The following is a 22,557-nucleotide window of genomic DNA, read 5'->3' as shown; positions in this document are numbered from 1 at the left end:
TCATCTGCTGAAAAACAAAGCCAAAGCATTGAGGGAGAGAGAAAAAATTACTATGAAAATTTAATCTAAATAATATCTTTATTTTAAATAAATAATTATAAAGAAATCCACTTCACTCATACACTGTAAGATGCAAGACAGATGTAGTTGCACAATGGCACCCAGAACTTTCTATGTCATCTGATTAAAAAGGTCTAAAATAAAATTAACATTTTGCCCTCGTACAAAGTTAGGCTGGATGCCACATGGTGATGTGACTCTGTCTGTTCAGGCAACCTGGTAATAGAAAACAGTCTGAAAAATCTAACTAAAAAAGTAATCTAAAAATCTAAGCTCTATGAAGACTGTTTCAACAATGTGACTGTTATCTAAAGACAGGGAATAAGAGTTTGAGCATTGCTGCTACGTTACCTGAAACGAAATATGGCAGCAATGGGAAAAATGGGGGGTGCCCACACAGGACACAAAGGAAAAGAAGTGTCCACATAATACACCCTTCTTTCACTATTTGTTTGTCATAACTAAAACCAATTCTTGCTCTAAACTTAGTGTTGAACTACAGATCAATATGAAATTGGGAAAACACATCAGCACAGAATTCTGCTTGTGCTTTACCTTACATTCACAAGAATTCAAAACATAGTGTTTAGCTTTCTGAAGATGCCTTTATTTCCTGACAAACTGTACTGAACCAAGAATTTTATTCCATGTTTAATGTAATTCTTTAGCCAAGTGATCCTCCTGTTCTTGCATCAGAAATGAAGGCTAGGAGAAATGAATTTGAGTTCCCTCTGTCTATGCTAATGCTGGAACTGACACTCAAGGGATCATGGTGCACAGACCCATCCCAGGCTGAGTAAATAGACAGGGGGACCTGCTGCCTTCGTTCCTTCTCAATTGTGAGTATTACAAATACTGGGTCACAGTACCCAGTGCTGACTTTACCGCATGCTGGCCTCAACAGATGGCAGGAGGACAATATTCAGAAGGAAGACAGTAGGAAAAGCAGAAGAGATAAATTTGAAGTACTAGAAAAGAGCTTAAATTTCAGTCTTATAGCTGGCAAAACGCATTATGTAAGATCTCTACCAAACCCACAACCGTTCTACAAATCATGACTTTACAGAGATTACAATATCTGTTCAGAAAGCAGACGAAAACCCAACCTTTGCTGCCCCAACACATCAGTATAGCCTCCTTTGGCCTTGGAAATCTGAATGGGACATAGTAACAGGTAATAAGGCTACCACAATTTGCTAGCATCTAGCTTAAAGATCCATGTATTTCCAGGTAAGAGTGTAGCCTTTTTCCATTGAAAATAAAGTCATGCTTCACCTAGTTTTTCCAAACATTCATTCCAGGGCCTTCTTCCTCTAAAAATACTTTGCCTACAGCTATGCTTTTCCCCTCTTCCCCCTTTCTTACCAGTTTTCAGATTTTACACTTATATTGCAATGCTTGCATTCATACAAGTATTCAGAATTATATAAAACAAAATCAAATATTCAAGGTTGTTTTAAAGTCTGATCTCTTCTGGTTCTCTGAAACCACTTTATTAACTTTACTTAAATAACATCTACTATTCTTTTCAGTTTCATATGGAATTATTTTTTATTCTGTACTAATACCTTCCTTCAAGTATAGGCCAAAGCACATTTACTAAAGATAGAGGTGTTTTTATTTCATTAAGGATTATTCTTAACCTATTGAATCAAGCTGCTAAAGTGTTTCTCCCTGTGAAGCACAGAACTAGTGAAAATTAGAAATTAACTAGCTTTGTCTTCTTTCTTTCAAAAGCTTCTGCTGGAACAGATAATTTCAAAAATGATGTCTCCCTTTTGCACTGGCAAAAGATTATTTTACTGTACAAAACTGGTGGAAAACTCTAATTCAAGGGTATGTTCTTTATGCGACCACCCTGCAAACTGGCAGGACAGTCACAGCTCTTCCCACAGCTGGTGAAATCATACCTTGCCACAGCTACCACTAAACACAGGATCTGGAGACTGTTCAGAGCTTAAATTTCAGGATATAAGTATCAATGAACTTACAGGTATTTAGCACTGCTTTTCACATTTTCATTCCAGGAAATTTCTGCCTTCTTTCAAGGAACATTACTTGTTCTGTCCTTAGCAAGTTCTTTTCAAATATTGTATGGCTTTTTACTCACTAGCCTAGGTGAACAAGCCTAATAATATCATTTTATTATTTTTTTCCCTCCAAAAACACCCTACACCTCCTATCCCCTGTGGACTCCAGAAACACTTCCATCTATATCTCTACAGGGCTAGCAAAGCTTTATCCTCACACTGCAGAAACTCTGGAAATGCTTCTACTCATTTCTTAGTTTGGTATTGAGAGAACATACTTCAGGTGCAAGTCTCCAGATCTACAACTAGAATCTGTCCAATTAATCCTTTGCTTGGTCTCTCTCCTTCTTCACCTTTGCTATCCAGCAGCATATCCCACTACACCTCAGAAGAGAATTAGCTGTCAAAAGAGTAAAATCTGTAGGGCATCACAAATTGCTGAGACAAGGAATGGCAGGGAGGATCTGTTAAGTATGGTTCATTCAACCTTATTGCTTACCCTAGAACTATTAAGAACTACCACTGCAATGATACGCTGTAATTGTACAGATTTTCAGTAAGATCACAGCATATTTTTCCAACTTCAGTTATTTACTAAGACAAATAGATGAACCTAGCCATAAGAAAATTAAACCAAAATATTTTCAAAATAAAATCCAATCACTCATCCTTGAGATTAAACTTTGTAGTGAAATTAAACATTTTTCACAAAAATACCTGGTAGAGTTTATTTCCATGCTTATTCTAATACTGGCTCTTAGCCAATGTAAAGGTACATAGCTTTATCTCACCATCAAATACAAGGTAAAGCATAAATACCACAGTTGTGCTCTATAGATATTTGTGGTTAGTATCAGCCCCCTAAACTTACAGAACAATATAAAATACAATCAATAAATAATCAAAAATCCTTACCGCTTTGTACCCCGTATCTGTTTTGCATGCTTTTCTCCCTGAAAACATTAGGATTCCTTGCCAGGATAGCCTGCAGCAAGACTGGTATATCTCCCTCTGGATCATCACTGCCAAGGTTATCTTTCAACTCTCTGGAATTGTGGAAGTAAGCAAATAAAGAGGCAAATGCATTTTCAAATTATAAGAAACTATGAGTCAAGTAAAATAAAAAACAAAAAAACAAAAAAACAAAACCAAAATGAAAGAAGACAGTTTACTGTTAAAATATAGAAAAAAACAAGTCTGCAAAGCACTGTTCCCTGCCTCTATTATTTTTTCCTCTCTTCTTTAAGGAATGGCAGAAGAGGTATTCCCACTAGTCTTCAAAATTATTTTCTGTTACTAAGCACTTATATATACATGGCTGTCAGTTTCAGACTATTATAAAAAGTTTCTTATGCCCACTTTTATATTGTGATCTTCTTCATAAAAGAACTCTTTGGCATAATATCAAGAAACTATTATTGTAGGAGTGAAAATAACATATGCATGAATGTATGACATTCAGGTTGCAGCCCAATGCTTTGAGAATCTTTTAGTTTAAAAATGGAAACTGGCGTGTCTTTGACATCACACGATTCCCTCTGAACCATAAAAAAAAAAATGTAATGGATTTTCTATAAATGCATCCATGCTTTCACTTACTGTCTGCTTTGAGGACTTTTAAAACCTACCTCCATTTGATCAAAACAATTGATTGGAACATGTAGAAAAAAGACAGCCTTGTCAACATAAGACAATTCAAAGGGCACCAGCAGAAAATTGAAAAAAGAAAAAAAAAAGGGGGAAAAAAATTAATAAAAAGAGAATATATTAGCATACTTGCTGGTTCAGGTCTTAGAATTCTAAGTTCAATACCTAATCAGAATTGACATGGGTCTTACATAGATGTCTCAAAAAATTTTCTTTTTGTGTAATGCTGGGTATATAATTTGTGTATGTGCATTATTAACCAAAGTGGAACACAAATGAGTATTGCACAATCAACACCACGAAGTCTGCACTCCTAACTAGCAAGAATGGAATAAGCAGCAAATCTATAATATAACCCCCACAGTTATGCATAAGGGCTGCCGGACAATTATTAACATTCCGACTGACTGAAACATTTGACTCTTTTATAGCAGTCATCTGCTAAGCAAGCCTAATAAAAAACCTGCATGTTCTAATTTTCAGATTCTCACAAACAACCTTCTCAATCCAGTTAATTTTGATTTCAAGGAACAAGGATAGCGATCTGATATAGTTGAAGTTCAATATACATACATGTGATCTGTTGACACCTGATTGAGACTATGGACGAGCTGTGAAACCAGATTTTCATCCCTGCAAGCCAGAAGGCAGTTCACTTCTTCAGCTATCCGTCCATTGAAAAGCAAGCTTTTTGTTGTTGTAGCAGGTAAAGGTGATGGAAGAGGCAGCTGGTTCAAAACTGTTACCAGAAAACAGAAAGGAGTTCAGAACTATTTCATGAAACACAAGCATACAAATATGGACACATTCTTACTCCCTCAACTAATTAAGACAGAAAACTTGACAACTTTTAAAATATAGGGAAGATTTCTGGATTTTTTTTTTTAATCATGAACACACACACACACGCACAAAGGCTGGACTCTGTTTTAAACAAAGTAATGCAGTCAAATTCGCAAGTTATATTACTGTATTATTGTAAATATTTAACTGTGCTAAGGCAAGTATTATGAATAAAATCATACTTTTAAACATCCCAGAATATTAAGTTATTAAATACATTATGGCAGCTTTCTCTTGGAGCCAAAAGCATTGATAAAGGAAGGAAATGCAAAATGCGTGCAGTACTGTAAGTGCATTGAGCATATACTTCAAGTTTTCTACTCTGATCTTCGTATTTAATTAGTGTTCCCACTTTGTATCATCAAGGCAGATTAAAAAACAAACAAACAAAATAACCCAACCCACCAAAAAAGCAAAAAACCCAACAACCAATTTAAGCCACTAATTAAATTCTCCATTTATTCTTCTCCTGTTATATTTATTTCTACATAAGTCATCTTCTCAAGAAAAGGCTAGTATTGTTGGTTGATATGATCACTAAAATGTCAATTCAGTCAATATACCTATTCACAAATCTTGGTAAAAAGATCTAATGAAAACACCCATCACAGTATTTCAATCAGATTATAAACGAGCACACTATACTTTCAGAGGACATTCTTAGGTCTACAGGCATAACAAGGAAGCGTACCATATAAGAAGCCTTGACCAGATGATTGGCAGAGCTACACAGACAAGAGAGGAGTAAGCCAGAGAGGCCAAAAAGCTAGCTACGTAGAAACGTCACTTTCATGGGTCCACGAAAACAAGCTGACTCTAACTTCAAGTTCCCAGGCTGATTACAGCTCTGAGATAAAAGTTTTAACTGAACCACTAGGAACAGTTTCAGAAAAAACAGCTTCAGTGAAATATACTCTTTCAGCTCTTTTATACTTTGAAATTCTTTATTTTGAAAAAGGAGAGAGGGAATTCCAGTATTTTTCCCGATATATAATGTATATCATTACTGCATTTAGAAATAAGTTGCAATTCAAATAGAAGTGTATAATATAATAAAATAGCTAGCTTTCATTACTTGCATCAGATTACCGTGAATGTGCCAGAAATTTGGAAAAATTAGCAAGATCAGCAAAACATATTTATTAAAACAGTATAATTTCAACTAGTTAACTAGCCTACTCTACTGCCTCTAGTCATCCTGTCCTCCCTGTTTTTAGGGCAGCAGGTCTTGCCCATTCCAGTTCCTTATTTTCACACAGAGAAAAGTAAGGTGAAACAGTTAAAAGCATCTCTCTTTCAGCTGCCCCTGAGTTTCTAAACATCAGATAAATAAGACAGATAAAGAAGCAAATGCACCTAACACAAGGGCTTATCCCACCAAAGGTAGTTCAGTGATTCAAGAAAGTCTTGCACCAAGCGTCTGGCCAGTGACTTCTACCAGTTAAGTATTCTGACTTTCTTTAGAACCTTACCTGCAAATACTTAATGCTGGAAAATTGCCCATAGCCCAGAAATGTATTATTTGCATCCTGATGGTCCATTACTAGACATAGATAATGATACATATATACACATCTAAATACATAAGCAGCATCTTCCAATTTGATATTTCAGAATATCAGAAAGAAATGAAGTGGGTTTTTTTCTTCCAATACATCTGCTTTTTTTACTGTAGGCAATTAAATTCAATTGCTGGGTATATACTTTCAGTGTCTCTTGGAAAGTCTCCAAATTTCAACAGTATGATAATAAAAACACGAGCTCAGAAGAAGCACGCTGGTCACTGAGTCCAATTATCCTCACAGACAACTGTGCTACACACTCTTTCTTACACTTTATAAACAAGATGCATTTTTGTCCCAACTGCTCTTATTGCAGTGGTTGTTCTAGGACACCATTACAGGAATAATAAATCTCCTCTTGGTTTTCACTAGAAATTTATTTTTGGTCACATTGTAACTATTTGGTTTTGTGCCAGTATCAGCTTTTAATGGAAATAGCTCTTTTCCTTTCCTTGCATTTTGTCTTCCTGACATATTTAAAGACAATACACATACCTCATCTGCTCCTTTTGTAGGCTGAACCGCTAAGAAGACTCATAGGTTCAGTTGCTTATTTCCATTCTAGCAACCATTCTTTGCACCTATTAGAGCAACTTTTTTTGTACCTTGTCCAAAACTAAAGAACTAGGTTTCAAGTATATTCTGCATATTCCACAACTCGCTTTAGTTAGTTGAGCATCAGTCTAATTCTCTCTGTCCCTCTCTCGCTCTTTTTAGTGAAGACGATGAGATGTATGTTTTAGAGAAGTATTTTATCATTTATATGTTTTCCCTTACTTGTGGGGTACCCAGATACGCTACTGAATGATATTCCAAACAATGAATTCCTATATTTTGTTCCAGGTTTCCTTAAGGGTTTTTTTAACCTACATTTAATTTCATTCCATGTTTAAATTAGCATGTCTTATTTGAACAGATTCTTAAAATTCAAGCAATGACAAAATTAACATTTTTTATACCAAATCTGATTTTGAACAGATTTACCTTTAAGAACTTTTAAAATAAAACTATTTTTAGTATTTCAAAAATGCAGGTATTTACCAAAGAGGTAGAAAACAGCATAGCAAAGACAAGAAAAAGAAGAATACTTACGGTCTGTAAGACTAGCAATCCCTGCAAGAGTAGTGATGGGAACATGAGGCATATCCCCATTCATCCTGAAGTTCTGGGATAGTAGTGCCTATACAGATATTTTAGTTCAGGTGCCAGCTATCATTACTTCCCATCTCCCAAGCACTAAAAAAAAAAAAAAAAAAAGAAAAGAAAAGAAAAGAAAAAAAAAAGAAAAAAAGAACAAAACCAAATGAAAATTTTCAGTTTACTTTTTTAGAATTTTAAATTCAGTAACATAAATGAAACACAGATCATATCCTCAGCTGCATACTAAGTAAATTTTGTCACAAGTGGGTAGAACAATGTAGATTTAAAACATCAAATAGTATTAAGCAACCAAAAGGCAAGCTTCTGGTCTCAGAAGCAGAGCCCTTCACCAAAAAAGATGAAAGATAAGGCAATCCAAAGAAAATTTGCTCAGGTTATACAGTACCAACTCAAAAATAGGTAACAAAACTTCTGTTAGTTCATACTGCAGTGGACAGCACTTAATGAATAACCAGTTTAAATAATCAGCTGCTATATTTGCTTCCCAGTTTTGCAGAAGGAGATATTTTTTATAAAAGAAGAGGCTAGCAAAACCAGGAGGAGTGTCTACAGATGCAAAAATCAAGGAGTAAACAAAGTGACAAATACAAGATCATAGTATATTTTAAAAGTAGTAGTTATTTCGAAATTGATCTAAAAATAACTCTTTAACATTAAACACTGTGTGGTCAAGCTACTACCAGAAACTGTATCACCCCCTCCATAAAAAGAAGAGGTTTAGCCACCACTGAACTAGCTCATTTCCTGTAAAATAGCACAGTTTATATTCAACTACTGAAAAAGGAATTTGTTCACTCAGTTTTCACTAACTATAAAGATCCTAACTGTAATGAAGTCCACACTGCTAAAAAAAAAAGAAACCCAAACAAAAAAAAGGTCATCGCAATAATTTCAACTGCAGTTCCAAAACAACAAAAATTTACAAAGATCACATATTACAATCTACTATTAAACTAATGAAATGACAGAAATTGAACATGGTATTTTCTGAAGACAAGCCAAATAAATTAATGGAAAGGAATTTGATATATATGTGGTTACGTATTATAGACAGGCACCTTTGTTAACAGTTAGGGAAATAGTAAAATTACTTCTTCTGTATGCATTTATGTTATCTACTGAAGATGCTGAAATCATGATTTTCTTACACTTACTTTACAAGTCAACATTTTTGAGAATTACATACACAATACATACAACCCAAAAGATCACTATCATCTCCTTAGTAATTTTTATCTCATTCTTTCTTATGCCACACCAATGGCAATATGTAGGACACCACTGTTAATAAATACATGCAGATTCCAAGCAAGACAAGGAAACCAAATGTTATAAGTCTTCTTCCTGCTCAAAGTCTTCAGGAACCATTGAAGTCAACTTTTCAAAGTTTCCCTGTCTATACACAAATGAATTATTTGAAAAAAAATACCAACATTGAGGTTAAACAGAACTGACAATACATCGACTTCCTTTGCTGCACCTGCCACAGCCTCATTGCCACCACTAAATTACATTTGTTTATTAAAAATATAGTACATTACAGGTACAGAAATCTAGTTAAGGAAACTGCTACAGATAGATATTCTGTGTGCGTTGTTGTGTTCGTTTTTTTTTTAATCCAGAAGAAAACAGACTTCAAACACCCAGAGCAGTTTCAAACACTACTCGATACAGAATTTCAGTGGTTTCTTAGTTCCATAAATAAGCAATTTAAAAAAAAAAAAAAAAGAAAAAAAAAAAAAGGAGAGAGGATCTAACTTTTCCCACAATGAGTTTGCAACAGCAAACCCACAGGATCCAACACTTTTAGAATGTAAGTTTTCACTGAAAGGTTAGTAATTAAAGAAACTGAAGAACACCTTTCACACATAAATTATATGTACAAGAGAAAGGTCCTGTCTTCTCTCCTGAATGAAACTGCATCAAAGCTGACTAAGGCCATGTCACTATTCAGTATTATTGCAAATCCTGTACATAACAGAGAAACAACGAAAAACCAAGGAAAAACAAAACAAAACAAAACAAAAACTGTTCACTTTCCCCTCCTGATCACCTGGGAAAGTTGTAAGCATCAGAGGCTGTCACTACTAATTCAAGTTCTTTCTTGGTATTTTACTGCCACAATAATTAAATTATACAGATATTCAATAGGAAAAATTCCTCCATCCCAGCCACTTAAATTAGAAACCTTCTCCACAGACACACGATAAGAAACCTGAACTGGCAAGATCCAGACCCGAGAGTCGAGCAAGTGCAGTGAGCTAGGATGGTCAGCGGAAGAGTAAACTTTCTTTGTAAGAGGAGAGTAAAGAGGGTTGGTTTGTTTAGCTAACAAAACGAAAGTTAAGAGGGGATGTGGTTGCTCTCTCTAAAGCAGTCAAAGAAGGTTACAAAGGAAGAATGCTACAGGGCAATGCTAACACAAAAACAAACGGCGGCATGAATGCAAGCAGGAAGAAAATCAGAACAGAGCTTCTCACTGTCAGAGTTGCCACTTTCTGGAACAGCCTTCCATTAGGACTGGTAGAGATAAGCAACACCATTACTATAAAGATGGATCATACAGATGTTACAGAAAGGACAGGATGCGGTTGCCTGCACTGGCTGGGAACTAAGCACTGCAATTCAAGAAGTCTGTTTCTTACACTAGGAAGTTTTTGTAAGTATGACGATGTGAGTAAACAGATGAGAGTAAACAAAAGACAGAAAGACTGATGGGATTAAGTGATGGGATTAGTTTATACAACAAACACAATGTGAAGAAACCAAGAATATCTGGGTCCAAATGTTACATCTGTTGTGTTGAGAGCAAAATTGTGTCTGCTATAAAACTGGCAAACAAGGTGGGATTCAATTCCAGAACTAGAGACTGAGATCCGGTGAAACCAGAACTCAAATTTGATGTTGCTGAGAACACTAGAAAACTCACTCATTTAAGGAACTAAAATACCAAGCAGCTAGGGGACAAAAATTGACAGCTCAAGATGAGATAGATTCTTTCATAGAAAACATCAGAACAGCATGCAACAATTAATGGCTGGATAGACAGACATGTTTTGTTGTGGTTTTGTTTTTTTTTTCCATTCCCCAACTGTAACAAGAGTTAAAAGTACTACATTGTAGCAGCTCACAATTAGTCAAGAAGAATCCACATTTTTCAATATTTAGAAAATTTTACATTATCAGCTTTGTACAGTAGCCATTACCAGTAGTACAGCATTTCTACCTCTAGACTGAAAAAATGAAACTGTTAGTTATATTTGCTGAATTCAGGAAATCAAAGAACTGCTGCATAGAAAAACTTTTAAACAATGCATCAGAGTATAGTGTAGCAGTTCAAACAGAAAAGTAGAAATTCAGTTTACATATATGCAAATGAGGTCTTGCATATTCCATATATATGTATTTAGGCTCTTGATTCTTTGTAAGAAACAACGGATATTGTAAAAGACATTTCACAGAGGAAGAAGCTACAGTGCACAAAGGAAGTGATGCAAAGAATCCCTCAGTGAAAGGAAGACAGTGAAATGGCAGCATATATTGAGAATAATATATGAAAAAGCTATCATCATAACACACAATAATAAAGTGAAGCCAAGCCAAGCCAGTAAGGAAAGTAATATTTTAAAAGTTTATGCTATGGATAATAAGTACATATTTAAAGTGCTACTGCCGTATGTTATCTTCTTCCCATTTTTTTGTCAATTATGTACGTTCTCCTTTACTGCAAATTAATATTCCAAAGAAAATTTGTATCAAAATGTTAAATCTAAAACGTTGTGGGTTGTTGCATTTTTTTTTTTTTTTTTTTTTTTTTTAAGTAGAAAGTAAGTATGTCGTTGGTAAAATAGTTCATAACACAGACATGAAAAATACTGACTCCCTTCAGTGGCACAAGCTTTGGGCTGTGTCATGTGGATCCTCTCTACAACTCTTATCTCTATATATTCTGCATTTCTCACCAAAGTACCTGATTAATGGCAGAGTAGAAAACTAACAGAAAGAAAAAAAAAAATCTCTTTAGAAAGAATGGACAGGCATGGGTAAAATTAAGGGAAGAAGAGAGTATGAAAGTAAGTTGTGAACAATTTAGGTAAAGAGACAATTATTGTCCAGTGAAGATAGACTACAAGCAGGGAAGGGAAAAAAACCCCTAACCCAAGCAAACAAAGAAACAAAAAATTACCCCTCAAAAAAATCGAAGAAAAAAGAAAAAAACTGCAGTTGTATTTTTTCAGATATTGCAGCATCTGACTATCAATGAAATGACAAGAGGACTCTGACCACTGGTTACCATACAAAGGTTCAAGCTCTGCATTTATGAAACATTCCTCTTGGTTGAAAAACATTCTTGTCTCCTTAACAAAAATATCAGTTCTTCCACAGTTGAGCTATGTGCATGCATGAGAACAGTGGAAAACAAAATAAAGGGAAAAATCTGTTTACGTGCATGTGCTGGTTTTGGGTAGGACAGAGTTAATTTTCTTTATAGTAGCTAGCATGGGGCTCTGTTTTGGATTTGTGCTGGAAACAGTGTTGATAACACAGGGATGTTTTTGTTATTGCTGAATGGTGCTTACACAGAGTCAAGGCCTTTTCTGCTTCTCACCCCACCCCACCAGCGAGCAGGCTGGGGGTGCACAAGAAGCTGGGAGGGGACACAGCTGGGACAGCTGACCCCAACTGACCACAAGGCCATTCCACACCATGTGACGTCATGCTCAGCATATAAAGTTGGGGGAAGAAGAAGGAAGTGGGGGGATGTTCAGAGTGATGGCGTCTTGTCTTCCCAAGGAACAATTACACGTGATGGAGCCCTGCTTTCCTGGAGATGGCTGAACACCTGCCTGCCGATGGGAAGCAGTGAATGAATCCCTTGTTTCGCTTTGCTTGTGCATGCAGCTTTTGCTTTACCTATTAAACTGTCTTTGTCTCAACCCACGAGTTTTCTCACTTTTACCCTTCTGATTCTCTCCCCCACCCCACTGGGGGGAGTGAGCGAGCGGCTGGGTGGTGCTTACATTGCCAGCTGGGGTTAAATCACAACAGTGCAGTTGAATACACAGGCTCCATAGTAATGCAAAGATAAGTAACTAATCTCAAGCTTCAGAAATTTCCTATGTACGTTTAAATGTTTCACTCCGCATACTCCAGGGTATTCTTTAACTTATTATATCTCTGGATTTAAAAAATAACATCTATATGACTGACCTAATATATTTCTGAGAAGAAGATTAAAGACAAAATTAGGTGGATTAAAATTAAATTTTAAAGAAGGGCTATGGTATCAGGTCTCTATTCTTCTTTTTTAAAAGCATTCTATTAAATAGAATACTTTAAATACAGTTAAGTATTATTTATTTTAGATTATGAAATCTTTATTTAGAATCAAAATACTTTAAAAAGTGGTTTTCATTTCTTATACGTTGAGTAGCATCGTACTGATGTAACTGCAGCACCATGATCAAAGTTTACTTCTGCAGCTGCATACTCGGAGTAAACCAGTACAACTCACGTATTAGCTATTTTATAATTTAGGTGAGCAGTGGACTTGACTTTTCTTTTAAATCAGCAAACATGCTATTAGAAATTTAAGAAGCCTTACCTCATAGCCAGTTTTAAACTTCCACATATTGCAATAAACTACTTCTTGTTAGTTACTACATGAATCTCTCCTAGTTATCAGCCCATAAACTGTCCTTAAAAAAAAAAAAACAAAACAAACCATCACTCAAAGAATGAGGGAGAGAGGCAGAAAGATAATGAATGAATATCCTCTACTTCTCATTCAAATAAGATACCGTGACTGAGGTACATCATACAGATTTACCCACAAGAGGGCAGATTTCTGGTTTCCATACCAGAGCTACAGTTTGATACAATGACAGTAAGTTTCCAGAACTAAATGCTTTCAAAAATACTGCAAAAAATACTAGGGAAGGAAATACGCCTGCCAAAATATAGTCTAAAACTTAAATACCTGGGGGGTGGGGGAAGCATACACATTCACAATATAAAGCACCTTAACACTAATTCAGTCTCAGAAGTAGTCAGTATTGGAAGTGAATAGTAATTAATCACTGATGCAGCTATCTAAGGTTAAAATAGTAATACAAGAAACTATGAAGCCACCTGATAGGAATCTAACCTGAACAACCAAAGGGTGGGGGTGGCTGCAGCATGTGGGGGGCGGTGACAAGAAAGGGGGGTAGGGGGTGGGGGTGTCAGAAACCCAGAATACTTATTATTAACAACAAAAGCCCATGAAAACACATCAGCATTTATAAAACCAGGAAGTTCACAGTATGTACAGAATAGTTTCACCTTCCACAATACTGGCTACAAAAAAATGAAGTTTGAAAATACAGATACAGAAATCCCAGAAGCATGTACTAGTGAAACCTGTATGTTTGTTTCATAAAGCGATAAGCCACCAGAATCAGGGATGCTGACAAAGCAAGTGAAAAATTAAAAAGTTTGAGATAACAATTACCTAGTACAATTTCTAAACCAATATCAGTATAATGTGTTTTTCTAAAACTATTCCAATAGCAGGTGCTCAAATCATTACAAACTACAACCACTGTAAGAAAGAAACCATAGTGAAAAGTAGTGTACTGGGCCAATTGTAAGTTATTTCTGAATATAAAGCAACCTTTAGAAAAAAATTTTAGAGCAACCAGCTTCTTCCTCTGTGGCTACTGCCACATTCCTTTGGTCTCAGCTGTTCTGTTCGATAACAATGACACTGATGCCTCTGCTGCCCATGTGATAGCAGTGACAGTGACACCGCAGTAAATGGCAAGAGAAACCCCAGTAAAGGTGGTGGAAGCATACATGGTATGAGAGGTCTGTGGATTCAAGGAAAGATGCCCCCTAATGCAGAGGCCCACACATTTCTACCAGGTTAAACTAACATACAGCATTCAAATTTTCCAAAGTTACCAATGTCACAGCATAAACAAACATTCCATCAATAACCATCATGTGGAATCTCAAAATTACGATGGCCATGCATAAAAAAGCTTGGGGATTTTTAATGTTTCACCTGTCCATGTTAAACATTCTCAGCTCACCTCCACTGGGTACTGCAGCAATACAAAGAAACACAGAATAGCTGTCAACAGTGAAAGTATACTTACAGAAGTAATAATCTGGAGCGAAACAAAAGGTAAATATTTGTGTGAATAGGACTACCATGACCCAGTTAGTATAAAACAAGTACAATGAAGAACACTACTTTGAAGAAAATCTCCTTATGCATAGAAATTTCCTACAACACACGTCTGATTTTTTTTTTCTTTAACAGGCTTAACTACCTCAAACCAGTTTGGAAATTTTCTTCATACTTTCTAGAGTTCACTCAATGCAACTTAATTTTACAGTAAAATAAAAACAACTGAATTCAATCCACTAATTCTGAAAGAGAATATAAACTCAAATGTTTAATGTAGCTCAACTAAACCACTTTAATTCCTCCTGTTAATTTACGTTAAAAGCCTTAAGTGTCGTTATGTAGACAAGGTTTGAGTAATCCCTTTGTTTCTAATTATTTGGACAAAGTCAGGCATACATCTTGAAATAGTTCAGCTGAACACAAATAATACATCTGTGAACTAGCTTCAATTTTGTTTTTCCAAGAAATAGGGAAAATTCTAAGTTTCACATTGTAATTTTCTGTCATAACTTCTGGTACAAACTTGCCCATCAGAACAAAAGTGGGTAGAACAAATAAAAGAAAACAGAAGATTCACTATGTCATTTCAAGATGTCAATCTAGAGGGAGAACAATGTCAAAACCAAGGCATACCACTGGAGACCAAGTGAAAGCACTCCCAGTCACATAGAGAGATTAGACTGTGGGCGATCAATAGTAGATTTTACTTTGAGTTTAAAGAGCAAAGCAGTATCATAATCCATGCCACAAAAAGCTGAGAAACTTTCCCACTGAGGAACTGTGCTAAAAATTTCACTTCATTTGCAGACTATTTTGAAAAACACAGAACACAGCCCTTCTATAATGGGTACCTCCTCCTTCCACAGCAATTCCAGAAGGCACAAGGCTAGAGGAGACAAAGAAAGCCAAAGAGCTTACAGAACAGTCTATGAAACTAATGTGATTACCAACCAAACAAGTTATCCTTTGCTGACCTTTTTCCCACATCCAAGATTTGTTTTTTTAAATTTCATGTCTTTGTATTCTAGTCTGGTTTTTTTCTGCTCCTTCAGGTCTATGTTTCACCAGCTGTCTTTCACAATTCCCAAGGATGAGGCTGAGTCACAGAGTTAGAAAGCTACAGCTTTCAGTTCCTCAAACAGGTGGGCATGCATACATGCGTGTGCACGTATAGAGACTGAGGAAGATGACAGAATGAGTTTAGATACATGCAATCAGAAACTACAACTGGGATTCCTGTCCTCTTATGGAATAGGGCTTCTGCTGACTCAGTGGACAGCACAAAGACAAATGAGTAGAAAGGAAGACAGTTACACTTCCCAAAACTTTTACGAACACAGCTTTTAGCTGAGTAAAGGCACAACACACAAACTTACTGTTTCCTGACCTGCCTTTCTCCTACCCCAACTGCTTATCATTTTCCTCGTGTCCATGATTTATGTATTAATCCCATTCCTCCATAAAATGTAGCCTGCCCATGCAGATATTTCTGCAGAGCTCTCCTTTTCAGTATGCAACACACACAACAGCAGAAAACAAGTCACTTTAAATTTGACAGAACTAAAAATTACCATCAAGCTAACACTGCAACTACCCTACACTGCACTTAACAATGCCTTTTAGTACCAATGAGGTAAAGAGACCATGGCAACAAATACCAAAGACATTGCATATACTCATTTTCCCTTCTCCCTTCCCCCTCCACGCCACCCTTTGAGGGGGAGGAAGGAATAGAGGACTACTACTGTGCTCATGCATCCATGATTTTGTATATCTCACTATTTTTCTCCCAAAAATCACAGAATGGTTGAGGTGGAAAGTGACCTCTGGGGGTTATCTTGTCCAACCTCCTGCTCAAGCAGGGACACCGAGATCAGGTTGCCCAGAAACTAGTGGGGGGGGGGGGGGGGTGTGTGTGTAATAATTTTTTTTTTTTTTTAAATAGATATACTCAAACTGACTACATATTTTATTTTCTTTAACAGTAATCTTTATTATACCTGGCATATAACTACCTGACTTGCCCTCCAACAAAATAAATCCAAGACAATTCAACCATTTAGACAACATATTTTATTAAACTGAGGAAGAAAGTATCTCCCAAAATCTGAGGCTCCCTATTCCAAAAAGAAAAGTGTAAACAATCCATTATATTAACAAAATTAGTATTTTCAACAGGTGCAGAATATTCTGTTTTTTCAACTCCTCCTCTAAAAGTAGGCATTTTCTCCATTTTCATTTGAAGGAAAAAGTAGTGACACTTTTAGATTACAAAGGCCCCAAGGAAAGTTGCATCTAACATTTCTAATCTTGACATTGACAGTAACAAAGCAAAAAATTTCCCTGAAGTTCACCACATTAACCTCTTTAGACCAACTAAGTTACAATTAACACATAACCACACACCAAGAGTACACACAGCTAAAAAAAAGTCATCACAAGGTAAAAGAGCATCAGTAATCCAGAAATTGCACTAAATTCTGCAAAGAATTAAGTCTACACTTAAGTTTGCTTGTTTCCAAAAGCTATTCCATGTTGTAGGTTTTACTTTTGGCTTTTAATCCTATTAATGTATTACTTTGACAGAAGGCAGAAACTAAGTTACTTGCTTGAAGAGACTTGACATGTACACTGAATAGTTGTATTTAAAAAAAAAAAAAAAATCCCTTTTACTGTAAGAAGAATAACAAACAAAAACTGAAACCCAACACAAACCACCAGAGACTTTTTAAACGCATCTTGCAAAAAGAGACGGATATCCCAACATCTCCAACTGGAATGGTCTTTTTAAACAAAATTAGAAATATCCATAATGACAGAGGCATTTTTTCCTATGTGATTAGTGGATGCAACAAAGTCTTCACTATTCTATTCACAGATTCATGGAACTGGAAAAGATTCAGCTTCCAGTTTTAAGTGCCAGTACTTGATATGAGCCACAGGCTTCCTATTCTTGCTTTGACAAATATGAAGACCTTTGGTTAAATAACCTCCAATTAGACTATAGCTATAGTTTAGTACAACCACTACAGTTATTCAACCAGGATGAAAAATAGGTATGTTCATCCCCAAAGAATACATCTCCAACCAGCAAAGCCATGCCCTTTCTAATCGGGGGGGGGGCGGGGGGAAGTAAAATAGTTGTGTACTATCCTAAATTGCCAGTCTGCATTACAATAGTTTAGATATAAACTTTCTATTTGATTTTGTTGAACTTTCATTTAATATACCTGCAGAGATTTACTGATGATAAACTACTCTGAATAGTACATGATGCACTACAAAGCTGAGCCTTAACCTTAAACATAACATGACATTACCATTACAAGATGTTATCAATCACTATCTAATCAAAGCTAACTACTTCATCTCCCACTTCTGTTGTACTTGCCTCCCATTACTCTTCTTTTGGAGAATATGCAATACAGTTGGCAAATATGAAATTATAATAAAAAGGGTAAAATCTTAACTACAGTGCCTGCAACTTTGCTACAATTGGTAAGAGAAATGAAGAGCTCCCGTAAGATCGAACCATTTCTCATAAGGTGCACTGTTGGATAAAGATGAAAATCTACCTGTTCCCAAGATTTCTCCTTTTCCAATAACCCTTCTCTTAGATCACTAAATACAATGCCTTTGATTTGCTGAAGTAACCATTATTAACACTCATCATACAGATTCCCAAGCAAAAGGTTTGCTTCCCAAGCCTTGAAGTAACCAAACATTTTGGCCAATTGCTCAATTCTTCCAAAGTAACTTTTACTGCATGTGACATGCCTGAAACTTTTTTGCTGGTTTCAAAGCAATGACCACAGCCTTTGCAACTGTCGTAGAAATGTATATGGCTGCTTGTAATGACTGACTTCCCTTTACTGACTTCCCTCAATTCAATTCAGTCTTCCAGCAGGGCTTTGCAAGTGAGTACCTTCTTCCAAGGGGAATTATTGTTATCTGTCAAACAAAACTTGACAATACATCATCCAAAGCTTGAATGATGCTGAAAATGGCATTCTAGATTAAAAAAAAAACAACAAAAAACCCCACCAAACCCAGCAACCTCCCTCCCTCAGAAAAAACAAAACAAAACAAAAAAACCCACAAAAGCAACATGTTAAGATATTCGTTCTTAGAAATGCCTTTACTAGACCTCAGTTCCTCTTGGAAAAATGAAAGTCCTTCAGAATCACTCCTCACCAAAAGTTTTAGAACTACATGGAAAAAGGACTGGAATTGCCATAGCTCTTGAGTTGATTCCAAGTTCTTAGTTCAGAAGGCAATTTTGGTATCTAGCCTTCAGAAACCATGTAAAACCTCTAATACAAGTGCTATTTCAATATCCAGGATATTATGTGAGATAGGCAATCTTTGAAAGCTGTAAGCAGTCAATCACTCCCATAAAATCTCCGTTATGTTTGTCTGCCTCTTTTGAAGCAAATTTAGTAAGACCGACCTCACTGCTTATTAATACATAATGGACAAAAAGGGGTTCTAATATTAAAGGGAAGTTGAATTCCACTGCATATCACACAAGAATAAATTCTAGCTGGAAATGAATTTAAGATAATAATTTGAGGAAACTGGAAAGGTTCACGCTACCAGTCTCTAAAGTGACAATTCCCTCTGTAGTCATTTAAGGCATAGTTCTACTTTGAAAAGCATTTAGGAGACCTAGCTTATCTTTTTTCCCCAAATCAAGAATGACTATGCTTAGTATATCAGTAAGTACAAAAATCAGGGAGTATAGCCACTTATAAAGCGGAATTTTTATCAAATGTTAAGCTCCAATGGAATATAACAAAACCCAAGATAAGTTTCAACAGTTCAATAGCAATGGTTTTTTCAGCATTGTTCATGAGAAACATTTAGGAACTTTCCTCAGTTTTCATGAGTTATCAGTACCATCTTTTATAACTATGTGCTTTCCTTTTAGAATTAATACATCTGTTACAGTGAAATCAGGCATAAATCTAAATCCAGTTTCTTGTTACCATATTTATTCCTTAGAATGAAGTATCAATGCAGACTGCATATGTAAGGACTATAAGACATGGCCTTTAAGTTCAAAGCACTGTTTTTCCTCTGTAGCAGAAAGCTGTCATCACAATTTCCACTAACACACCTAAGAACTTTAAAGCTGCCGCCAGTAACTTACTCAATACTTAATGGCTTTCCAAGGAAAAACAAGAGGAGTGAAAAAGGTATTTTTAATTAGTAAAATTAGCACACGTGAAAGGACATATTTTTTAAAAATCACCACATCCCATAAAGCTTCCTATATATGCTAATGCAAGAGTCTTAAAACTAAAAAGGTGATAAAATATCTAGGCAATAAATTGCCACTTCTGAAATATATGTGGGACAAGAAGCAGATTTTGCATTTCCTGGCAGTAAAATATATGTGAAAGATAAGTTACTCAAGTCAGGAAGTAATGCTATAAAAGAATTTTCTAATAGATAGCTAGCACTTACCAGCTGTGATGATTTGCACAACACAAGTACGTTTTTCTGTCTTAAAGGAATTAGGTATGAAAAAAAATAATAGAATCCTATAATGTTTAAGGTTGGAAGGGACCTCTGGAGGCAATCTAGCTCAATGCCCCTGCTCAGAGCAGGGTCAGCTACAGGAGGTTTCTCAGGGCTATGTCCTGTCGGGTTTTGAGTAACTCCAAGGACAGAGACTCCATAACCCCCCATATTCCAATGTTTGATCACCCTTAAGTCAAACAAGTTCTCCTCTAACACCACTGAGAAGAGTCTGGCTCCATCACATATCTTAGCAAGATATTGATAACATCCCCCTGAACCTTCTTTGCCTGAGCTGAACAGTCCCAACTCCCTCAGATTCTCCTCAAATACCAGATGCTCCATTCTGTGATAGTTTACTATCTTCTTGGCCCTTCGCTAGACTCACTTCAGTATGTCCATGTCTTTCTTGTGCTAGGGAGCCCAGAACTGAACCTGGCACTCCAGATGTGTCTCACCACTGATGAGCAGAGTGGAAGAATCTCCTCCCTTGACCTTCTGGCAACACTGTTCTTAATGAAGCACAGGATGCTGTTTGCCCTGATTTGCCACAGGGAACATCACACTGGCTTATGTTCAACTCTATCCACCAAGACCCTCAGGCCCTTTTCTGCCAACCTGCTTCTCAGCTGGCTGGCCCTCAGCCTGTACTGTTGCATGGGGTTGTTCACTCCCAGGTGCAGACCTTGGCACCTCCCTTTGGTGAACTGATTGATATTTTTGCCTGCCCAGTTCTCCAGTATGTTGAGGTCCCTCTGAATAGCAGCACACTGATTTGGTGTATGAACCACTCCTCCCTATTTTGTCTGCAAACCAGCTGAGTGCACTGTGTCCCATCACCCAGGTCATTAATGAAGATGCAGAATAGTACTTGCCCCAGTGTCAACCCCTGGAGTACACCACTGATGACTGGCTTCCAGCTGCACTTTATGCCACCGTTCACAATGCCCAGCGGCGCAGCCGGTTTTTGCTCTACCTCACGGCCCACTTACCTAGTCTGTACTTCATTCACTTGTCTACCAAGGCCATTATGGAACACAGTGTTGAAAGCCTTACTAAAGTAAAAAATGAACATGCCCTCATCCACACTGCTAGTCATGTCATCACAGGAGATAATTGGACTTATTAAGCATGATCTCCCCTCCAAAAATCTATGATGACTACTCCTGATCACCGTCCTGTCCTTCATGCATTTGGAAGTAGTTTGCAGTGTTAGTTGCTGCACCACCTTCTCAGGGACCAAGGTAAGGCTGTCAGGCCTTTAATTTTCCATATTCCTCCCTCTTGCCCTTCTTGAAGATACAGGTGACATTTGCTTCCTTTCGGTACTCTGGTGCTTCCTCCGATCACCGTGACCATTCAAAGATTATTGAGAGTGGTCTCACAATGACATTGGCCAGCTCCCTCAGCACTCATGGATGCATGCCACCAGGTCCCATGGACTTGTGCATGTCCAGTTTGTTTAAACATTCCCTAGCACGATCCTCCTCTACCGAGGGTAAATCTTCATTGCTTTGGACTTTCCCACTGGCCTCAGTGCCTGGGATTCCTGCAGGCCAGTCTTACCAGTTAAGACCAAGGTGAAGAAAATATTCACCCTTTTTCATGTCCTTTGTCACCAGGTCCCTATTCCCAATCAGCAGTGCGTCCTCATTTTCCCTAGTCTTCCTTTTGCTTCCGAGGTACCCGAAGAAACCCTTCCTGTTGCCCATCACATTTTCACAGCACACAGCTCCAGATGGGGTGTGGCTTCTCCAACCCCATCCTTGCATGCTCCTGGGTCACCTGATCCTGCTTACACTTCTGCATTTCCTTTTTACATTTGAGTTTTGTCAAGAGCTCCTTGGTTCTCCATGCAGACCTCCTGCTACCTTTGCTTGACTTCCTGCATGTCAGGATGGACCATTTTTGAGCTGGGAGAAGGTGATCCTTGAAAAATTAATCAGCTTTCGAGGATCCTTCTTCTCTCCAGAGCTGTATCCCAAGAGATTCTTCCAAGCAGATCCCTGAACAGGCTAAAGCCTGCTCTCCTTAAGCCCATGGTTATGATCCTGCTATTTGCCTTGCTTGCTCCTCTCAGGATCCCGAACTCCACCACATTACACTGCTGCAGCCAAGGCTGCCATAGCCTGCATCCCCAAACAGTTCTTCCTTGTTTGCAAGGATGAGGTCCAGCACAGCATCTCCTTTGTCAGCCAGTCAGTCACTGGTGTCAGGAAGTCATCAATGAACTCCAGAAACCTCCTGAATTACTTGCACCCTACTATGGTGTCTCTCCAGCAGATACGATGGTGGTTAAAGTCCTCTGTGAGGACCAGGGCCTGTGAATGTGAGGATTCCTCCAGTTGCCTGAAGAAGGCCTCAGCTGATACTTCTTCCTGTCTTTTTAAATCCAAGAATTTTGTAAACACGGAAAGTACTACTACAGATGGTGCTTTTGAGTGTATAACTTAAACAGATTTCAAACTGTATCTAGAATGACCTGTAAGAGACTTTGTAACAGAAATTGGCAATGAAGGAGAGGTAGGCAGTTAAGTTAAATCCTCAATTCTAT

At 37.2% G+C, this 22,557-nt stretch overlaps 1 protein-coding gene across 5 annotated transcripts in view; it reads right to left on the bottom strand.

Moving 5' to 3' along the window:
• Positions 1–22,557, bottom strand: part of NIPBL (NIPBL cohesin loading factor) — a 158,846-nt gene that overhangs the window by 97,534 nt on the left and 38,755 nt on the right. For all 5 annotated transcript variants that reach the window (XM_082337167.1, XM_082337165.1, XM_082337166.1 and 2 more), the window contains exons 2-4: positions 7,235–7,378; positions 4,311–4,476; positions 3,006–3,136 (exon numbers count right to left, since the gene is read on the bottom strand). In XM_082337167.1, the coding sequence (XP_082193293.1) occupies positions 3,006–3,136; positions 4,311–4,476; positions 7,235–7,298 (361 nt within the window). In that variant the 5' untranslated portion in view covers positions 7,299–7,378. The remainder of the gene's footprint in view (positions 1–3,005; positions 3,137–4,310; positions 4,477–7,234; positions 7,379–22,557) is intronic.

This window comes from Platalea leucorodia (genome assembly GCF_965183815.1).
Source record: "Platalea leucorodia genome assembly, chromosome: Z".
Taxonomy (NCBI): Eukaryota; Metazoa; Chordata; class Aves; order Pelecaniformes; family Threskiornithidae; genus Platalea; species Platalea leucorodia.
This window is presented reverse-complemented; position numbering and strand designations above follow the sequence as displayed.